This window comes from Miniopterus schreibersii, assembly GCF_964146895.1.
Source record: "Miniopterus schreibersii genome assembly, chromosome: 7".
In the NCBI taxonomy this organism is placed as follows: domain Eukaryota; kingdom Metazoa; phylum Chordata; class Mammalia; order Chiroptera; family Miniopteridae; genus Miniopterus; species Miniopterus schreibersii.
The window spans coordinates 31,813,716-31,830,064 of NC_138108.1; the positions used below are offsets into that span (position 1 = coordinate 31,813,716).

Consider the following 16,349-nt stretch of genomic DNA (forward strand, 5'->3'; position numbering starts at 1 on the left):
TAAACCTGCTTTTGCCCACCCCTTATTACCCATGCTGATCTCAACAGTGTTTTAGTGGCTTATAAAGGGTGTACTTTAGGTGGAGTCTGAGATTTAGTTGTCAAAATTGAGTCCAAGATTCTTCAAGTAATTTAACAGAGACTGAAACCCAAAATCATGAATAAATATTGAATTTGGAAGTATATATGGAAACACTGGAACACAAAAATATTAACAGCCAGTTTGTTCATGGTTATGTTAAGTAACATCTAAAAGAATTACAAAAAGTCAGTATTTAGAAATGAAACAACATGAGATCTATCAGAAATTCTATCTGAAAATGAATTACCGTAATGTAACTAAAATTTAAAAAAAAAAATTCAACTCAAGAATACAAGAAACAAGAAGAGATGAAGACAATTAATGTCACTGGCTGGCCAGTGCTAGGTACCCACATTTAAAATAGTTAAATATAAATATTCTCGGGAAAATTTTTGGTTCACAAAGTACTTTAATACACATTATTTTTCATTCATTAATTCATACACTTGCCTTATTTTTCCTTTCTGACAATAAACTGTCATTTTCAATTTAACAAAGCCTGTTAGCAAACTTACTAGGTGTTTTCTTACATACGTAATAGAGTATTCACATAGAGTAATAAATGAATTTTATGGAATGGATTAATTCATTTATTCATTGGTGTGCAAAGGCAGTGCATGTGAATCCTGTATGTCTTTAAAATACTACAAACATAGTGTTTTTAAAAGGTTCAAAACTTCATGATATTCCATTAGCCACAACTCAAATCCTATTATCAAGTCTACCTTTTAAAGACTATCAGCCTAGACATGCTTTGTATTATTACTAGGCTAAAAAGACTCTCAATTTTGAAAAGATATATTTTCATAATACAGTTATTGCACCAGCTGCTTCTGGTAGAAGGAACCAAACTATGACCTCTCTCACCAGCAGGATCAAGTCCATTGTTTTTACAACTGAATGATATTTGCTCATAAGGCTAAAAATGTGTGTGGGCTATAAGAAATGAAGTTAAGGCCCTTTCTTTTTTCTTTCTCTCTTTCTCTTCTGTCTTTCTTTTGTCTCCAATCTATGAACCAGAAAAATGTAGCATGTAATTAGCTTCAGAACATGTCTTAATTAGACATTATTTAATGAGCAAATTATACAGTTTAATTTAATTAAAATCATTTATTCTCAGCAAAATCAAACATATCATTGAATTTACATAGAAATACAATTTTCCACTGGATCTTCATAAAAACACACTGGTGAAACAAATTTTCATAATTAATGACCAATTATGGACTGTTTAATCATGCCAGTAGCAGAATCGATTACCTGATTACCATTAAAAATTGGTAAAGTAATGTATCTTAAATGTGCAAATATCATCTTAAGTATTCTATTGTGTTACCATTGATAATAAATGGCCACTAAATATATAACTATTACATAAAGCTTTTTAAAGTACAATAAAAATACAAATTCTATCTGTTAAAAAAAAGCCATCGATATGGCTTCTAAACGTCCTCATTATACAAATTCCAAAATACTATATGACAAACAAAATTATAAACACATTTCTTTATGAAACATATACTACCTCTAATTAAGGACAACTTAACAGATACCAGAAAACAAACAAGAAGGTTTATATATATATATATATATCATAGAACATTATGGAGATACATACAAGTATACTATTGCATAAGCTATTTGGTTTCTTTTCCTAGTGAAAATGTACCTTTAGCATTTGAAGAAAATTTCCAAGAGTAAAAGAAAAGAAAAATCTGATTTTGAGATGTACCCGCAATCTAACCTCATTAATTTATTTTTCTTACATTGTGATGAACCAAATTATAAGTTTTGACCATAAATTTTTGTTGCACTGAGCGAAAAATATTATTCATGTTAAAGACTAAACTGAGCAGCAACTTGATTTTTGTGAAAATATGAGATTCTAACTTTAACAACAAAAAATTAAATTTGCTAGATAATACTGATGATATTGATGAATGAATTGATATTGATGATAGTGATGAATATTGATGAAGAATAGTTGCCATAGGTTTTACAGTATCAAAACTAATGGGACATCACAATATTTTGAGACAAAAAAATATATTTGGTAAAGTAAATATGAGTAACAGACACTCCAACTATAGACAGCATACATTCCAAAAGCTTTTTCAGGAAACATGAGATCAAATGATATTTATATGTTTAGTAATGTAACTTATCTCATTAGAAATTAAATTTTATGTGTTTTGTAAATAGCAAATTTTAATTTTTTCCACAATATTTATGAAATAAATAAAATATTTAGAGTATAACTGATGATAATGACTAACTTTATTACCTTGCATTTACTAATACTCTAAATACATTTGGTTTATTATAAGAATTTATATTTTTGTTACTTCTACTAAAAATCACCTGGTGGCATTATATTCAAAGTTTACATTTTTTCAGTGATATGAAACAACACTTCATACATAAAATGACATTTGTCTAATGAATGGTAACATGTTTATTAGTTTGAATACAGTATTCAGTTTGGCATTGGTATATCTCTGTAGGACTTTAAAAGGTACCATTAAGGTATGGCTTTTGGGAAATCAATAATAAACTAGCAGCCTGGAGTATGAACACAAATTTCAAGATGCTAGCTATTTAGAACTCAAACACAAGATAGATATTTGGATAATTTGTCTTTTGATTAAAAATTCTTCTACAACAGAAATGAACATAAAAGAATACAGTGAGTTGTTTTTAAAATAAAATGTTACAGACCAACAGTGAATGTATAAGAAAATTTTACTGGAATAATTTTCAGAAAGTGAAGATATTAAAAAATATATTGGCACATGTATAAGACCTGTCATAAAGTAATAGCGAATGATATAGGTATGTAGATAAAAATAAATTTAACATGAATCAGGAATTCTTTTCTTGACATCAGCACCTGCTATCTAATGGGTCGAGACAAAATACTGTGCCTTCAAGAGTTAGTCCCATTTTGAACCCCTCCTGTAAAACAGAGTAAAATCATTAAAATAGGAAATGCTCATGGCAAAAAAAGTAAAATAAAAATCAGTAAATCAAAGAGGCTATGAACAAAAGTTGAAATCTTCAGGCTTTGATCAACTAAGAAATAATTAAATGTCAAATGTTGGCTTGACAAATTTTTATATAGCCGTACACCCTAGACAGATCTTTACACCCATTAGCATTTTGAAAGTTTTAAATATATGTGAGGTTAGCATGCATGAGAGAGAATAAATTAGAAATATATGGAATTAAGCCGTTTTAAGACTTAAACATCTTTTTTTTTCAGTAAAATCTTTGTCCTTCTTAAATTTCTCTCTGTTGGCTCTAAAGATCAATATTCGTTTAAATATAAGTAATATTTAAATATAAGTGAGATAGTTAACCTTCAAATTGATAAATGGTTCAAGATAGACTGCTAGTTTTCACCTTTCCTTCCCGGTTACCACTCTTCAGGGCCTGATAAAATACATTTAGTAGATGCAATGTCCTACCCTACGTGGAGCACAGAACTGCAGGCCTCTGTGCCAGGGAGAAAGCTTCCTTCACTAGGCCTGCTGTAGTCATAAGTTTTTACTTTGAATCTCACTTCACTGAGCATGTTTTAGGACATTTTTGGAAATTAAGTTGCCTTTGATTTATTGATAGCAAGTACACAATTGCTGTAAAAGGTTGTTTTTGTTTTGTTTTATTTCTTAGATTTTCAGTTAAAAGTTAGTGGCAAAAAAAAGCTTTCTTTCTCTACTCCAAGCTCTCTTCTTTTTTGCAGAAGATAGATAATTGAAGTATAAGCTATCTCCATCCCCACATTTGTCCGTAAATCTTTGCACACTGCCAACGAAGAAGAGGTGAAAAGCACAGACTCACACTCATCAATGAAACTGGAGACCATGATTAGGTTTTCCTGTAGAAGCAGTGTGGCAGTGTTTTATTTCTCTCTTTTCATATGTCAGCGATTTTCAACCTTTTTTATCTCACGGCACACATAAACTAATTACTAAAATTCTGTGGAACACCAAAAATACATTTTTTGCCAATCTGACAAAAAAATAGGCATAATTTTGATTGAATTAGAACAAAATAATAATAAAAGTGATTACTTACCCTTTTGTTCCAAAGTGACTTTTAAAAAAATCAGGTGCCTGTACTTGTATATAAGTATTTCTGGTACCAAGAATTAAACAATCAGATGCAACCTTATTATGCAATGTGACCAGAAAGATGCACCTCTATTATATGATCTATATGTTTGTGGTTCAAGACAGGGCACTCAGACCATGGCTACTGCTGTGTTGGCTGCTCTCACTTTTTAATGGACAATCTAAGGGAAAAGAGGTCCGTGCCTCTGACTAAACAGTCAGGTATGGCATGTTTTCAGCATTCTTGCAGCACACTGGTTGAAAATCACTGATATATATGTATCCATACGTGTATATATATAAATATATAATATAATATATACATTTCTAACTTTCTTACTAACAGAACTGAAATTTTGTTCAGTGAGATCATCTATAGCTGGGGTGGCCATGTGACACATTATTGGCAAATAAAATGTAGACAGTAGTCTATTTCTGAGGAAAAAACATGTCTCTCAAAAATAAGGCTTTTGTCCCCAGTTCTGCTTGGTGTGTTTTGTTTAATTAGATTGTATCTACTTGCGTGTTAACCAACTGTGTATCTCTTTGAATTTCCAAAATTCCTTTCATTTAGAACAGGTGTCTAAATGTACTCATGTTATTACAAATCCAAGGTAAATAGTATGATGCAGAGGAAAAAGGTTGTTATAAAACTGCAAGGCACACCTATTCTCTGGTAATGTTCAGAGAATGCTCTTCACTGTCTACAGCACAGACCCTACAGAGTGATCACTGCAAAGGTTTTCCAAAATTGCTTCCCAGGACTTGGAATACAAATTACTTTTAGTTGAGCAAAAGTCAGAGTACTTACCATTATTTTTTCAAAGCTTGTTCTTATCACATGAGTATTTTGTTATATTTATGCTGCCAAATACTTAGAAAAGTCAGTATTTTAAGCTGAACATAGTACAAATAACCTGTTTTTAAAAATATTTTATTTGGATATCTGAAGATATGTGTATTATGTCATCTTGGGGTATATTAGGTGGGTAGAAAGACATAGGTTGATAGCTTAGGCTATATATTACCTTCGGAAAGGTCTGATACCATACAGTGTTTTAAAATTTTGCCAGTTCAATCTGAAATTAAACCAGTGTCACTTCAATGACCTTGAAAATACTATTTATCAACGTACTATCAGTATTTGAAAAGCTCAATAGCAATAAAAGTAAAATAGGGTTCAATCACTATGTCAGTAATTTAAAAAAAAGTTTATCACTTAAAAGAACATCTCCATGGTGATTTATAAGGATCCTTTTGAAGTCCTCTTAGATTAATTTAATCACCCAGATTAACAAACACAGTTATATGGGGCCCTGGTTTTTTTCTCCTATGATAAAATTTCCCTTACGCTTTCTGACCTTGCCTCCTCGCTCTCATTTTGTAAATCATGATTCGGCGGACATGCAATCTGTCTAGAATTTGCACATCCTCTGGAATTTTTAACTTCTCAATAAAAGTGAGGGTTTATTTAATTTATGTAGTGATGGAAATTAAAATTAACATCATACAAAAATAATTTTATTAGTAATATATTAATAGGTTTTTTGTATGAAATATTTTGCCCAATTGTATTTTCTATTTTTCTGAAGTAGGGAGAAAAGCATATCAAGGAAGGAAAAACCACTCATATGCAAAAGTTGTGAACATGTTGAAGTAGGTCACTGAGTCTCCTTTCTTTCCATCTATAAATTTTTAAAACGATTTTGATAATTTAAAAGCCAGATTATATGACATATAACTTGCTATTTATTGTATTACATATATAAAGAATTTTCAATATATTTTAATCATAGCAGAACAAACTTTCTACTATTATTCTGAGTCCCCATTAAACTAGTTTAATGACTATATAACATTCTATTATTTTTTAATATGATTTAATTGTTTCCAGTATTTTACAATTACTAATAAGGTATACTGAATTATTTTTCATATTTTTCACATTTATACTTATTTTCTCCCCAGAATAGATTGCATTACTTCGATGAAAAATACAAATACATGTATTAGTGACAAATTCTCTTCCAAAGGAATGCTATGAGCTGACCCTGGTCCCTCAGTGATTTAGAATGCTCGCTTCATCATACCTGCACTAGTACTGATTATTAGCAAGAAAATAATATTGATAATTTGCTAGATTAAAACACATTTATAGTCCTTTACTTAATTTGTATGTTTTCTCTGATTAGACTTAAAATGTTTGCATACCAGTCACCTGTGGTTTTCTTTTGTGAACTATTGTGTGTGTTTTTTAATTTATCTGTTAATTGTTTAGTTTCTTAATCATTTGTCTATTTACTTTAATTATGTGTATGTGATATAGTTATATTTTTAGAGAGAAAATTTTAAAACTACAGAAGTTCTATATGCCCTTACAAAAATTTCTCTCCAAATAAAAAGTCTGATAGATATTCACTTATATTTCAAACATTTTAATCTGTCTAATGTTAATGAAATTTATTTGAATATTTGCTGTTTCTGCTATGCATCAATCCTTCAAAATTATTAACCAATTGACTTAATACTACTTAATGCATAATTCTTTCACCATTCATTGACTTGCCATGCTTCTTTTTTAATGTAGTAAGTTATTATAACTTATAAGGTGTACTTCTGGGCTATCAATACAGTTATAATGATTGGCCTGTCAATGTCATGCACACAGAAGTTTAAATTATGTGAAATGCAAAAATTAAATTATTGATTTCAAATAAATATATAATTTTCTAACAATTTATAATAAAATACGGCTTAACATTTCTGATTAAATTGTACATGTATGAGATCTTCTGTGATTTCCTCTGTAAATATAAAAGGAAAACCAAATATTTCAATAGACTTATTAACTCAATATAATGGTTTATCCAACCCATTATACCGTATACATTTTTTACATTCTTTGCAAAGATAAAAATAGTAGCTAAATGTGTGCATTAGATTAACTGGGCTAACAAGATAAATAACAAGTCATTATAGACTTTTGATGAAAATAGTATTTTACTTTAGTTGAAATGACCTTGCAAATAAATCCTGGACTCAAAGAAACAGACAAGCAATGAGATGGACAATGCAATAGTGACTAAGTCATTGAAAAAATACTTTAAAGTATGGGTTATAAGATCTCTTTAAACACAACTGATAATCAGACACATCCATATGAAACTGCTATTTGAATATTTATTAAATAAAGCTTGCAAATATTATGGTTTTAGCTTTAAAAAGTTGTAAGCTGTTTAAAATTATTATTAAAATAATATACCAACCATCTCTGGCGCTACCCACCATGAAAGCAGAAAAGAATAAAAAGACATTAAGAAAATATTAGAAATGGCAAAAACTAAAAGCAAAAATACCACAGCTTAACATTATTTGACTAACACATCATGAACTCATTCCAATACAGTGTTTCTCAAAGTAAGTTCCTACAAAAATCTAAAGTTGTAGGCTTATCTTCAAAAAATATATAGAAAAATTTTCAATTTTGTGAAAATCTAAAAAACATGAATAGAAAAGTAGCCTTTATGGTTTGTATAACACTTGAGAACAAATACTACCACATCAGTACCTATATTTGTATTTGTCCTTACAAAAGCATACCAACTGATTTCATATAAAAGAAATTAAGCATTCCTGATAAATTATCATGCACTATTTGAGTGAAAGTTTCATAGTATTTGAAATATAGCAAAGAGATAGGGAAACTGTACCATCAAACAAAACACATGCTGACATCAACAGAAGGTTGATATTGGTGATTTTAGTTTCAGCCAAATAGCATCATTCATCCTGTTATATTAAAGTTCTTAATTTGAATTTAATTGGGTGTTGTAATTTTCCTTTTATTTAACTTATGATTTTGAATTAATATTTGTATGAGAACTTCAAGGGTATGTCTCTGATAAAAACTAGCATATAACTTCATCAAAATGTAAAGTGAAAATATAAACAGCAGAGTTTACTGTCGTGTTTATAAGAACATTTATTAATCATGGGTCATTCTATAGAGTTCTTAAAACCAGTATCTTCAAACTTCCAGAATTGAAAAATAAAAGGGAGAGAAAGAATGAAAACCCAGCTAAACTGCATTCCTAAAAAACTTGTCACTGGGTGTCTGCTTTTTCAGTAAAAGCCCAAAAGTTATGAACTCAAACTACAATGCTTCTTTTAAGAGAGACTGATTTTAGTCTCACAAAGATTTTCCTTCATCTACCCATTCACAATTTTGAAATTCATAATTGTTAAGACCGAGATAGAATCTTATAGATCTAATGTAATGACCTTTTAATTCTTGGATTTCAAAATAATAAACCATTAGAATCCATGTAATTTTGTATAAAAAAAAAATGAACCATCTTATTGCCATTGTAAACTGCACCATTAAGAACAAAACTAAACCAAACCTTATCCTTACCATCTGTAGGAGTAGTTTTAGGACTAAATGTATATACTTATTTTAAAGTAATTATTTTAAGTAAGTTTTTATACTGCTAATAATTCAAGGAAAAGGTAGTTTTGTTATACAGAATCACATATTAAAAAGAAAAAAAACATTTATGGGCCAATCAGTTAAATAGTCACCTGCATTTCATCTAATTTTGATTGAATATCTGGAGGGAAATCCCCTGCTCCACAATTAAACGGGTCAAAAGGTTCTGCTCCAAACAAGTCCCGTTCTAAAAGAAGAAAATAAGTTAGTATACGCATAACAAGAAGTGAGTTGGGGTGTGTTAGATTTGAAAGGCAGAAATATATAAAGAAATACTTACATGACCAAATGAGCTACTATCTACACTTACACTCTATGCTGGGCTTTCCTGAGCTTAGACTAGTTAAGTACCAATGTGGACACAAAGATTCATTTTATAATGTGTCTTTCATCAAGGCGTCCTTAATATTAAATTCGCCAAATATTTGATAAATGTATATTACAATACTTACAATTTACTGAAGCAATTTAAATGTACTAAAATGAATGTGCTATTCACTGAGACTTCCTTATTCCATTTACTGATGACTTTGCAACACAGTAGCGAAGCAATATGTGGGACTGACTAGATTAGTAGGTCGTTTTACTCATAGTACACATACTTTAATCTCAGAAAAAATTTAAGAAACATCATCTTATGTAGTGTGAAATCATGTTGCCTTCCTAGATAACCACGAGACAGGTTGTTTTAAAATGCCTCTCATCCCAGTATCAGAAAGGTCTCTGTAAATATAAAGTATGCATTATTTTTTATCACAAAAGAAGTATGCAAGTTAAAATTGGTGGCTGTGATTGATAAGGCTATGATCTACTATATAACTGAAAAAAATTTTTAAATGGTTAAGAAATTCCTTTTCTCTGAATCAATTCAAATAAAGCCCTAATTGACTAAAAAAAAAAAATTCAAATTATATATGGGCCTGGGAATTTATAATGTAATAAGAATTCCATTTTTCAGGAAACTATAACTATATTCTCTAAATTCAAAGCTATGTAAGAAATAATATTCATGCTGCTTGAGTTCTGCCACATCCTCTATATCACTTTTTCATTGCCATTATTGTTGCTTCTCTAGTTATAACATTTTGGGGAGTCATCAGATTCATATATTAAATAATAAATGTAAAATGCTTAGAAGTTCCTGGTTCTGGTATTGTATAAATAAGAGGGACATATTTATTTATCATCCAAATAAAGACACTTTTAAGAAAGTGAAAGGAGTGCTACCAATAGTTATACCAGAACGGAAGGAATAAGCCAGGGCTATCCTAAACAAATGGGAATTTGTTGCCACCTTTCATATAACTTATGGGTATTATTACTGTTTTTACAATTTATTTCCCCAGTCTGTTTCTCAGGCAATGAACCAGAACTCGGAGGACAGAGCAGCTTTTCTTTAGAAGGGGTATCCTGGTTACCACCGCTCCACAAGCACAGTGAGCCATGCTTTACACGTGGTGGGTGTTGGTTAAAAAAAAGAATTAATGAAGAGAAAGGAGCTAATCAGAGGAATAGAGATTTTCATTACACAGATTTTCTGAAGTGAGGACTCAAAATTCCCAGAGACTTCAGGTGGGCTTAAAGGCATCCCTGACAATCCTGAAATGCAGCGCAGAATTCTGTAAAAGTGGGCATGTTGCGGTTTTCTGTAAAGAGGTTTTGTAACTTTTATCTTATTCTCAAGGGTTCATGACTCCTCCACAACTTCAGGGGCTACTGCCTTTACATATTAACATATAAATATCATGTAAATTAATAAACATTACAGAGCTCTATGGCTTAATTTGGTCAGCTCAAATGAATCTAAAATTCAAAACAAAATATCACATAAGTCAATTGCTAATAAAAAAAGGTCTGCTATGTAATTAATAACATTAAAAGTATTAAATCTAATGCAAGAGTAAAATAATAAAAACTAATACAGTGGTCCCTCGGTTTCTGATGTGATCCGTTCCGGAGACCGTTCGAGGTCTGAAACGTTCGGAAACCGAGGGATCCACGGCCACCAGCTGGGCCTCAGGGTCTTGCCCTCAGCGGGAGCCGCGGGCCATGGTCGACTCCCGAGGCGTGTTCGGAAACCGAAGCATTTCCTTCTAGGTTTATAGCGTTCGTCAATGGAGATGTTTGAAAACTGAGGTACCACAGGACAGTCACTCTTTCCTTTATCCACTAAATATTTGTTGGACACATATTGTGTGCCATGCATTTTGCTAGGTAATTTTTGCTAAGATTGAAGTAGTGAAGAAAGGACCAAGTCCTTTCCCTCATGGAATTTATAGTAAATCGGGGAACGTAGTATTAAACAAATTAATTCAAGTCTGATATATATTCAAAGATCAAAACTATGTTCTGGAGAACTAGTAGTAAGGAGAGAAACTCAGGAGAAATCTTATAGGTCTCTACTTTAGTAGATAATGAAAAAAGAATGAATACATTTAAGATTTCATTTAAAGAAAAAGTACTATTACTAAGCCCCCACTGGATTAGAGTTTTAGACAATTTTACAATTAAAATTTAGTTGAACAATTTGTCCTTTAATTGTTAGTATAGATAGTACAGGGGTAATCAGGATTCTATATCTATCTATCATCTATCTATCATCTATCTATCAATCTATCTATCTATCATCTATCTATCTATCTATCTATCTATCTATCTATCTATCTATCTATCATCTATCATCTATCTATCATCATCTATCATCATCTATTATCTATCTATCTTCTATATCTATCATCTATCATCATCTATCTATCACATATCTATCTAGTTTTTCTATTGACATATTGCTATATTTCTTAAACTTTAGCACTCAGGATAGGTAGACATTAAAAATTCAGCAAGGTGCCGGCTGGGCGTGGCTCAGCGGTTCAGCATCAACCTAGGATCTAGGAGATCGTTCTTCGATTCCTGGTCAGGGCACATGCCCGGGTTGCGGGCTGGATCCTCAGTGCAGGGCTTGCAGGAGGCAGCCGATCAATGACTCTCCCATCATTGATGTTTCTCTCTCCCTTCCTCTTTCTGAAATGAATAAAGATATATATATATATATATATATATATTTTTTTTTTTTTAAAGTAAGCTTACTAATTTCGGTAGATCTGCTAGGTACTGGAGGTGGCTGTGTGCCGTTGGGAGTAGGTACTGAAGACTGGTGTGATGTTGGAGAAAATGGAATCATATCAAAGATGTCAGTGGAGGGTGACTTAGGTGACACACTGCCTGCCTGCAACGGAAATAATATAAATTAGGGTAGTATTTCGTGTAGATATATTATAATGCTAAATATTTCATATACATATAAAACACACGTAAACAACAAATTCAGTTGAGTCAAAAATTGTTAAATATTGGCAATTTCATATGGTTCAAACAGCTACACTAAATGCTTATTGGCAAGAAAGCGTTTGAAAATTTCTGCAAAAATGTTCTCAAAGATGATGGCAAACATAGTGACAATACTATCTAGATGCATATAAAAGATGCATTGAATTTTTTGTATATCTAGAAATAAATGCCATTTGTATCAGAGAATTGAATATGTTAGAAACTATATAAAACATGATTTCAGTAATATATTTGGCATAGGATTGTAAGTTTTGAACAAAAATAATTGAACATAAGTGATGTACCTTCTTAAATATAACTATGCAAATGCAATTGATAACAAGTTTTAAAATTTTTAAAGGGTATATTTTAATTTGTATTTATAACTACAATGACAGTCAACTATTAGATTCATTGCAGTGCCTTTTATTCTGAATAAGATTTCATCAGATTTTCGATAATAAATACCTACCTTTTGAAACAAATTTATAATCACTAAAAATACGACCCAAATCATTGTGATCTGGGCTAGTCTGGGCCAAAATATAATGTAAGAATGAAATAATCATCACTTTGGTTGTCATTCAGGGGAAAACATACACACACACATGCGCGTCCCACAGAAAACAAAACGGAACAGAATTCCCACACTGGGGAGGGGTAATGAGGAAAAACTTGCTTCTCCTATAGAACATGAACAGAGACTGCTTAGAGTAGCTCATATTAAAATTACAGTTCTCAGAATACATTTATTTTTCTGATTCACAGACGACGAAAACAATGAAGAACAATAAGGCTACTTATGTGTAAAGAGTGACAGATCTGTTTTCATGCAGGAAAATTGCTGTCACCTCCCTTTTTTAACAACCTGTTTAAAGTAAATACTATCCAGACTCCCAGGCAACTTTATCCCTCAGCACTTTCCTCCTACTCAGGAATAGTGTTCTCCTGATCATCCCATCCCTCTAATTCCCCTGGCTTCCATCTTCCTCGGCCTTCTCAGAATGTAAAGGTACTCAAACCGCAACTGTAGTTGAAAACAAAACAACCAAAAATGTCTTCACTCTGTGCCTCTTTATTCCTCTAACCTCTCATCTCTCTTTCTCTTCCCTTCAAGGCTAAGTTCCTTAAAAAAGGTACTACATTTACTGCCCTACATTACACTTCATTCAATCCTCAACTCCTATCAATCTACACTTTGCTGTTTCTGCACTAAACGCTATTGAAACTGCTTTTATCGCCAATGACCTCATTTCCCCACTGCCATATCTGGGTCCTTTGACGTCCCTGTTCTATTTCATCTTTCTGTGGATTTGTACACCATCAGCACTCTCCACTTGGAACTCCCTTGTATCAGGTAACCAAAGAAGGCAAAAGTGGCATACAGAGGCCCCAGATCACTTCACATTTTTCAAGACATACCTGTTTTTTTTCATTACTATGTAAATAGCACATTTTGGTAGAATTAAAGGAAATAAGTGGGATAATAAGAATTTTCTATTTAGAAAATTACATGAGGTCGTGGGATGCTGCTCTCACTGACTGGCTTGGGAAGGCCACATTTGGAAGGTGGTGGTATTATTCCCAGTGGTAGTCTGGAATCAGTCGAGTTAACAGGAGTGACAGTAATGGAAGAAATGTTTAGACAGGGAGATGAGTCATCGCTAGTACGCCAGAGAGAGGATGAGCAGCTCTGAAACCCGTGTTGCTCATAATCAGACATTTTGAGCAGCAGCTGTAAAGAAAGGACAGAGAAATACACTAAGGAGAAGAAAGAAGACATGGAAGAAGAAGAAAAAAGTATATGTAAAATTTTGTTTGTAAAATGCTATTTTATTACAAGGATAAGTAATTTGGGGAAAAAAAACCCTTTACTAATATTTAAAACAAATAGTTTTAGTAGAGTTTAGTAGAGTCCATTTTCCCCTTGTGACAGTCTTTAAATTCTGAACAGTTTAATTTGACCACTTTTTACTGAAATATAACATTTTTAGATATTTAAATAAAATATTGCATTCATTAGACTTGGAGAGGAAACTGAGGAAAGCCTAAAGATTTATTTTGGAGAGAGTTTCTGGTGTAATGATGGAAAAAGGAAGGAGAGTAATAAGAAAAAAAAGGTCACTGAAGTAGGAGAAAGTCTATAAAAAGTTGTGACTTGGTACAAGTTTCAAAAAGGGTTATAACAATCATGTTAGATTTAATCCTCAAAACATTCTTTTGAAGTATGAGTATTAGTAATGTTATGTCCCTATTATAATAAAGATATGGGAATTAAGGCCCATAGGTTCTTTGTGACTTATTCCAATATGGGGTAAAAAGCAGAGCCAAACTTCAAAACAACTGACTCCAATCATCACACCCTTTCAATAGGTAGTGAGTTCCAAATGGTCAGACTTTTCAGGATGGGCAGAGGGAGCTTATGAGCATCTTGCATAAATCAGGGAGATAATAAACAATAAGACAACATGCAAGCAGAACATTGTATTGAGTCTGAACATCAGTCTTTGGATGACTTTTAGAAGCTATTTCCATTACAGCATATTGAAAAGCTACTGTCAAGAGCTGAGCCGGAGAGAGCTGAGCTGCCAGATGTAAGGTGTTAGAGTGGTCAGTTTAAACAAGTCAAAATGAAAGTAATTATTAAGTTTTTATTCACTTATAGTACTAGCATATGCAAGAGGTCAGAAAGCAGGTGCTGGTTCCATCAGTGCCTCATTTTCCCCTGGGGAATGGCCCTGGGCAAAGGTCAGAAGTATCAGTGCAGAAATAGGGTAGTGTCTCTCCCTGAGGGATTCCTGAACACAAGATTCCTGCTGGGGGCTTTTGGAAGGGGTGATGGCAGCAGGCCAGGGAGAGGGAAAGCGGAAGGACAGGGAGTAGAGAAGTACGGCAAAAGTCACAGTCAAGTCCCTTCAAGGCCTCCAGACAAGGTGGTCTTGGCAGAGGCACCTAAGAGAGGCCTTCGCCAGAGCCTCCAACAAGGAGGCCTTTGGGGGGAGGCACCTGAGTTCGGCATGCAGACACACAGAAGAGCTGCCGGCTTGGGATGGAGGAGGTGAGTCCCCCTCCTCCCTACTACGCACTGAATCTGGTGTGGGGAGGTGGTCTTCCCCGAGGCTTGCCCTGAAGCCTATCCTGCGGCCTGAAAGAGCACACATAGGATTTAGCCTGGAGCCAGACTCCTCAGCTACAAATCACACTGGAGAGATTTTTCAACACTGATAGGACTTTGAGGCAGCACCGATCTGGCTTTTTATAAATCTTATCACGAAAGATTGTAACTACAATTATAGTTATGGGGTTCCCAACAAGTTTGAAGGAAACCTTTAAGCTTGGAACCACCTCTTCACACGTTTCTGGAAGCACTGATAGAAAGAAGGCAGTGTGTAGGCCCTCGCAAGGTAGTTCAGCTGGTTAGAGTGTTGTCCCAATAATCAAGGCTGTGGGTTCAATCCCCACTCAGGGCACAAACAAGCAACCAACGAATGCATAAATAAGTGTAACAACAAATCTATGTCTCTCTCTCCCCACCCCTTTCAATAAAAAGAAGGCAGTGTAAAGTGAGAGATTTAAATTGAGGGAAGAGTTCAGCGGGGAAGCAAAATCTCTGATGGTCTGAGTTATATAATCTACCACTCTATTAATATGCAAAAAGTTATATATTCATTGCTTTCCCTATTGATCTCCATAATGATCTATCTATTACTCTACAGATATGTATACATGTTTGCATGTATCTAAACATAAATTTAAGTCTATTTTATGATCTATATAGTTTACTGTATAATTTTGATTGATAGCCACCTCTTAATTATAGGTGACAACGGCAAGCTCCTTGTGAACATTTTTTTTCTAAAATATTCTGTATAACACATTAATACAATCATCTACATATCTCAAAGAGGAAAACTGAAACAAGGAGAGATTAAGTGACTTAATCAGGTACTCATGGTTAGAACTGGAATGGAATATATTTTTCTTCCCATTAGACAGGGTTTGCTTCTTTAGAATCACCTTTTGTGCAAGTAAGAATTATGAAAGTGAAGGCGTGGACTGGTAATCGTTTTTTGTGGACACCAAGTGTTCCTGAATCAATGTTCATGTTTAAAATGTATGCCTTTGCTTAAAGATTCACATTGGCTTGCTGTGTGCTAGGGAGTTTTCACAATTTGTTCTTGCCTATCTTGACTTCAGTAGTAGTTGAGAAAACACTAGAGGAAGATAAATAGGAAGGTCTGTTTACCCGCAATAAATACACATTTTAGGTTATAATTGTTCTATCAAGTCTAATCAGTGGCCACACAGTTGATTATGTAAAGGCAGAATTTTATCCAGTA

The 16,349-nt window shown here is 33.0% G+C and overlaps 1 protein-coding gene across 4 annotated transcripts in view; it reads right to left on the reverse strand.

Moving 5' to 3' along the window:
* Nucleotides 1-1,171: 1,171 nt before the first annotated feature.
* The window catches only part of GULP1 (GULP PTB domain containing engulfment adaptor 1), a 187,204-nt gene continuing 172,026 nt past the window's right edge, over nt 1,172-16,349 (reverse strand). For 3 of the 4 annotated variants that reach the window (XM_081143474.1, XM_081143475.1, XM_081143476.1), the window contains 3 exons: nt 11,770-11,908; nt 8,775-8,869; nt 1,172-3,036 (listed from right to left, as the gene is read on the reverse strand). In XM_081143474.1, coding sequence (XP_080999600.1) covers nt 2,965-3,036; nt 8,775-8,869; nt 11,770-11,908 — 306 coding nt within the window. In that variant the 3' untranslated portion in view covers nt 1,172-2,964. Of the gene's footprint in view, nt 3,037-8,774; nt 8,870-11,769; nt 11,909-13,522; nt 13,745-16,349 lie in introns of all 4 variants that reach the window. The other variant, XM_081143477.1, reaches the window with a different exon arrangement.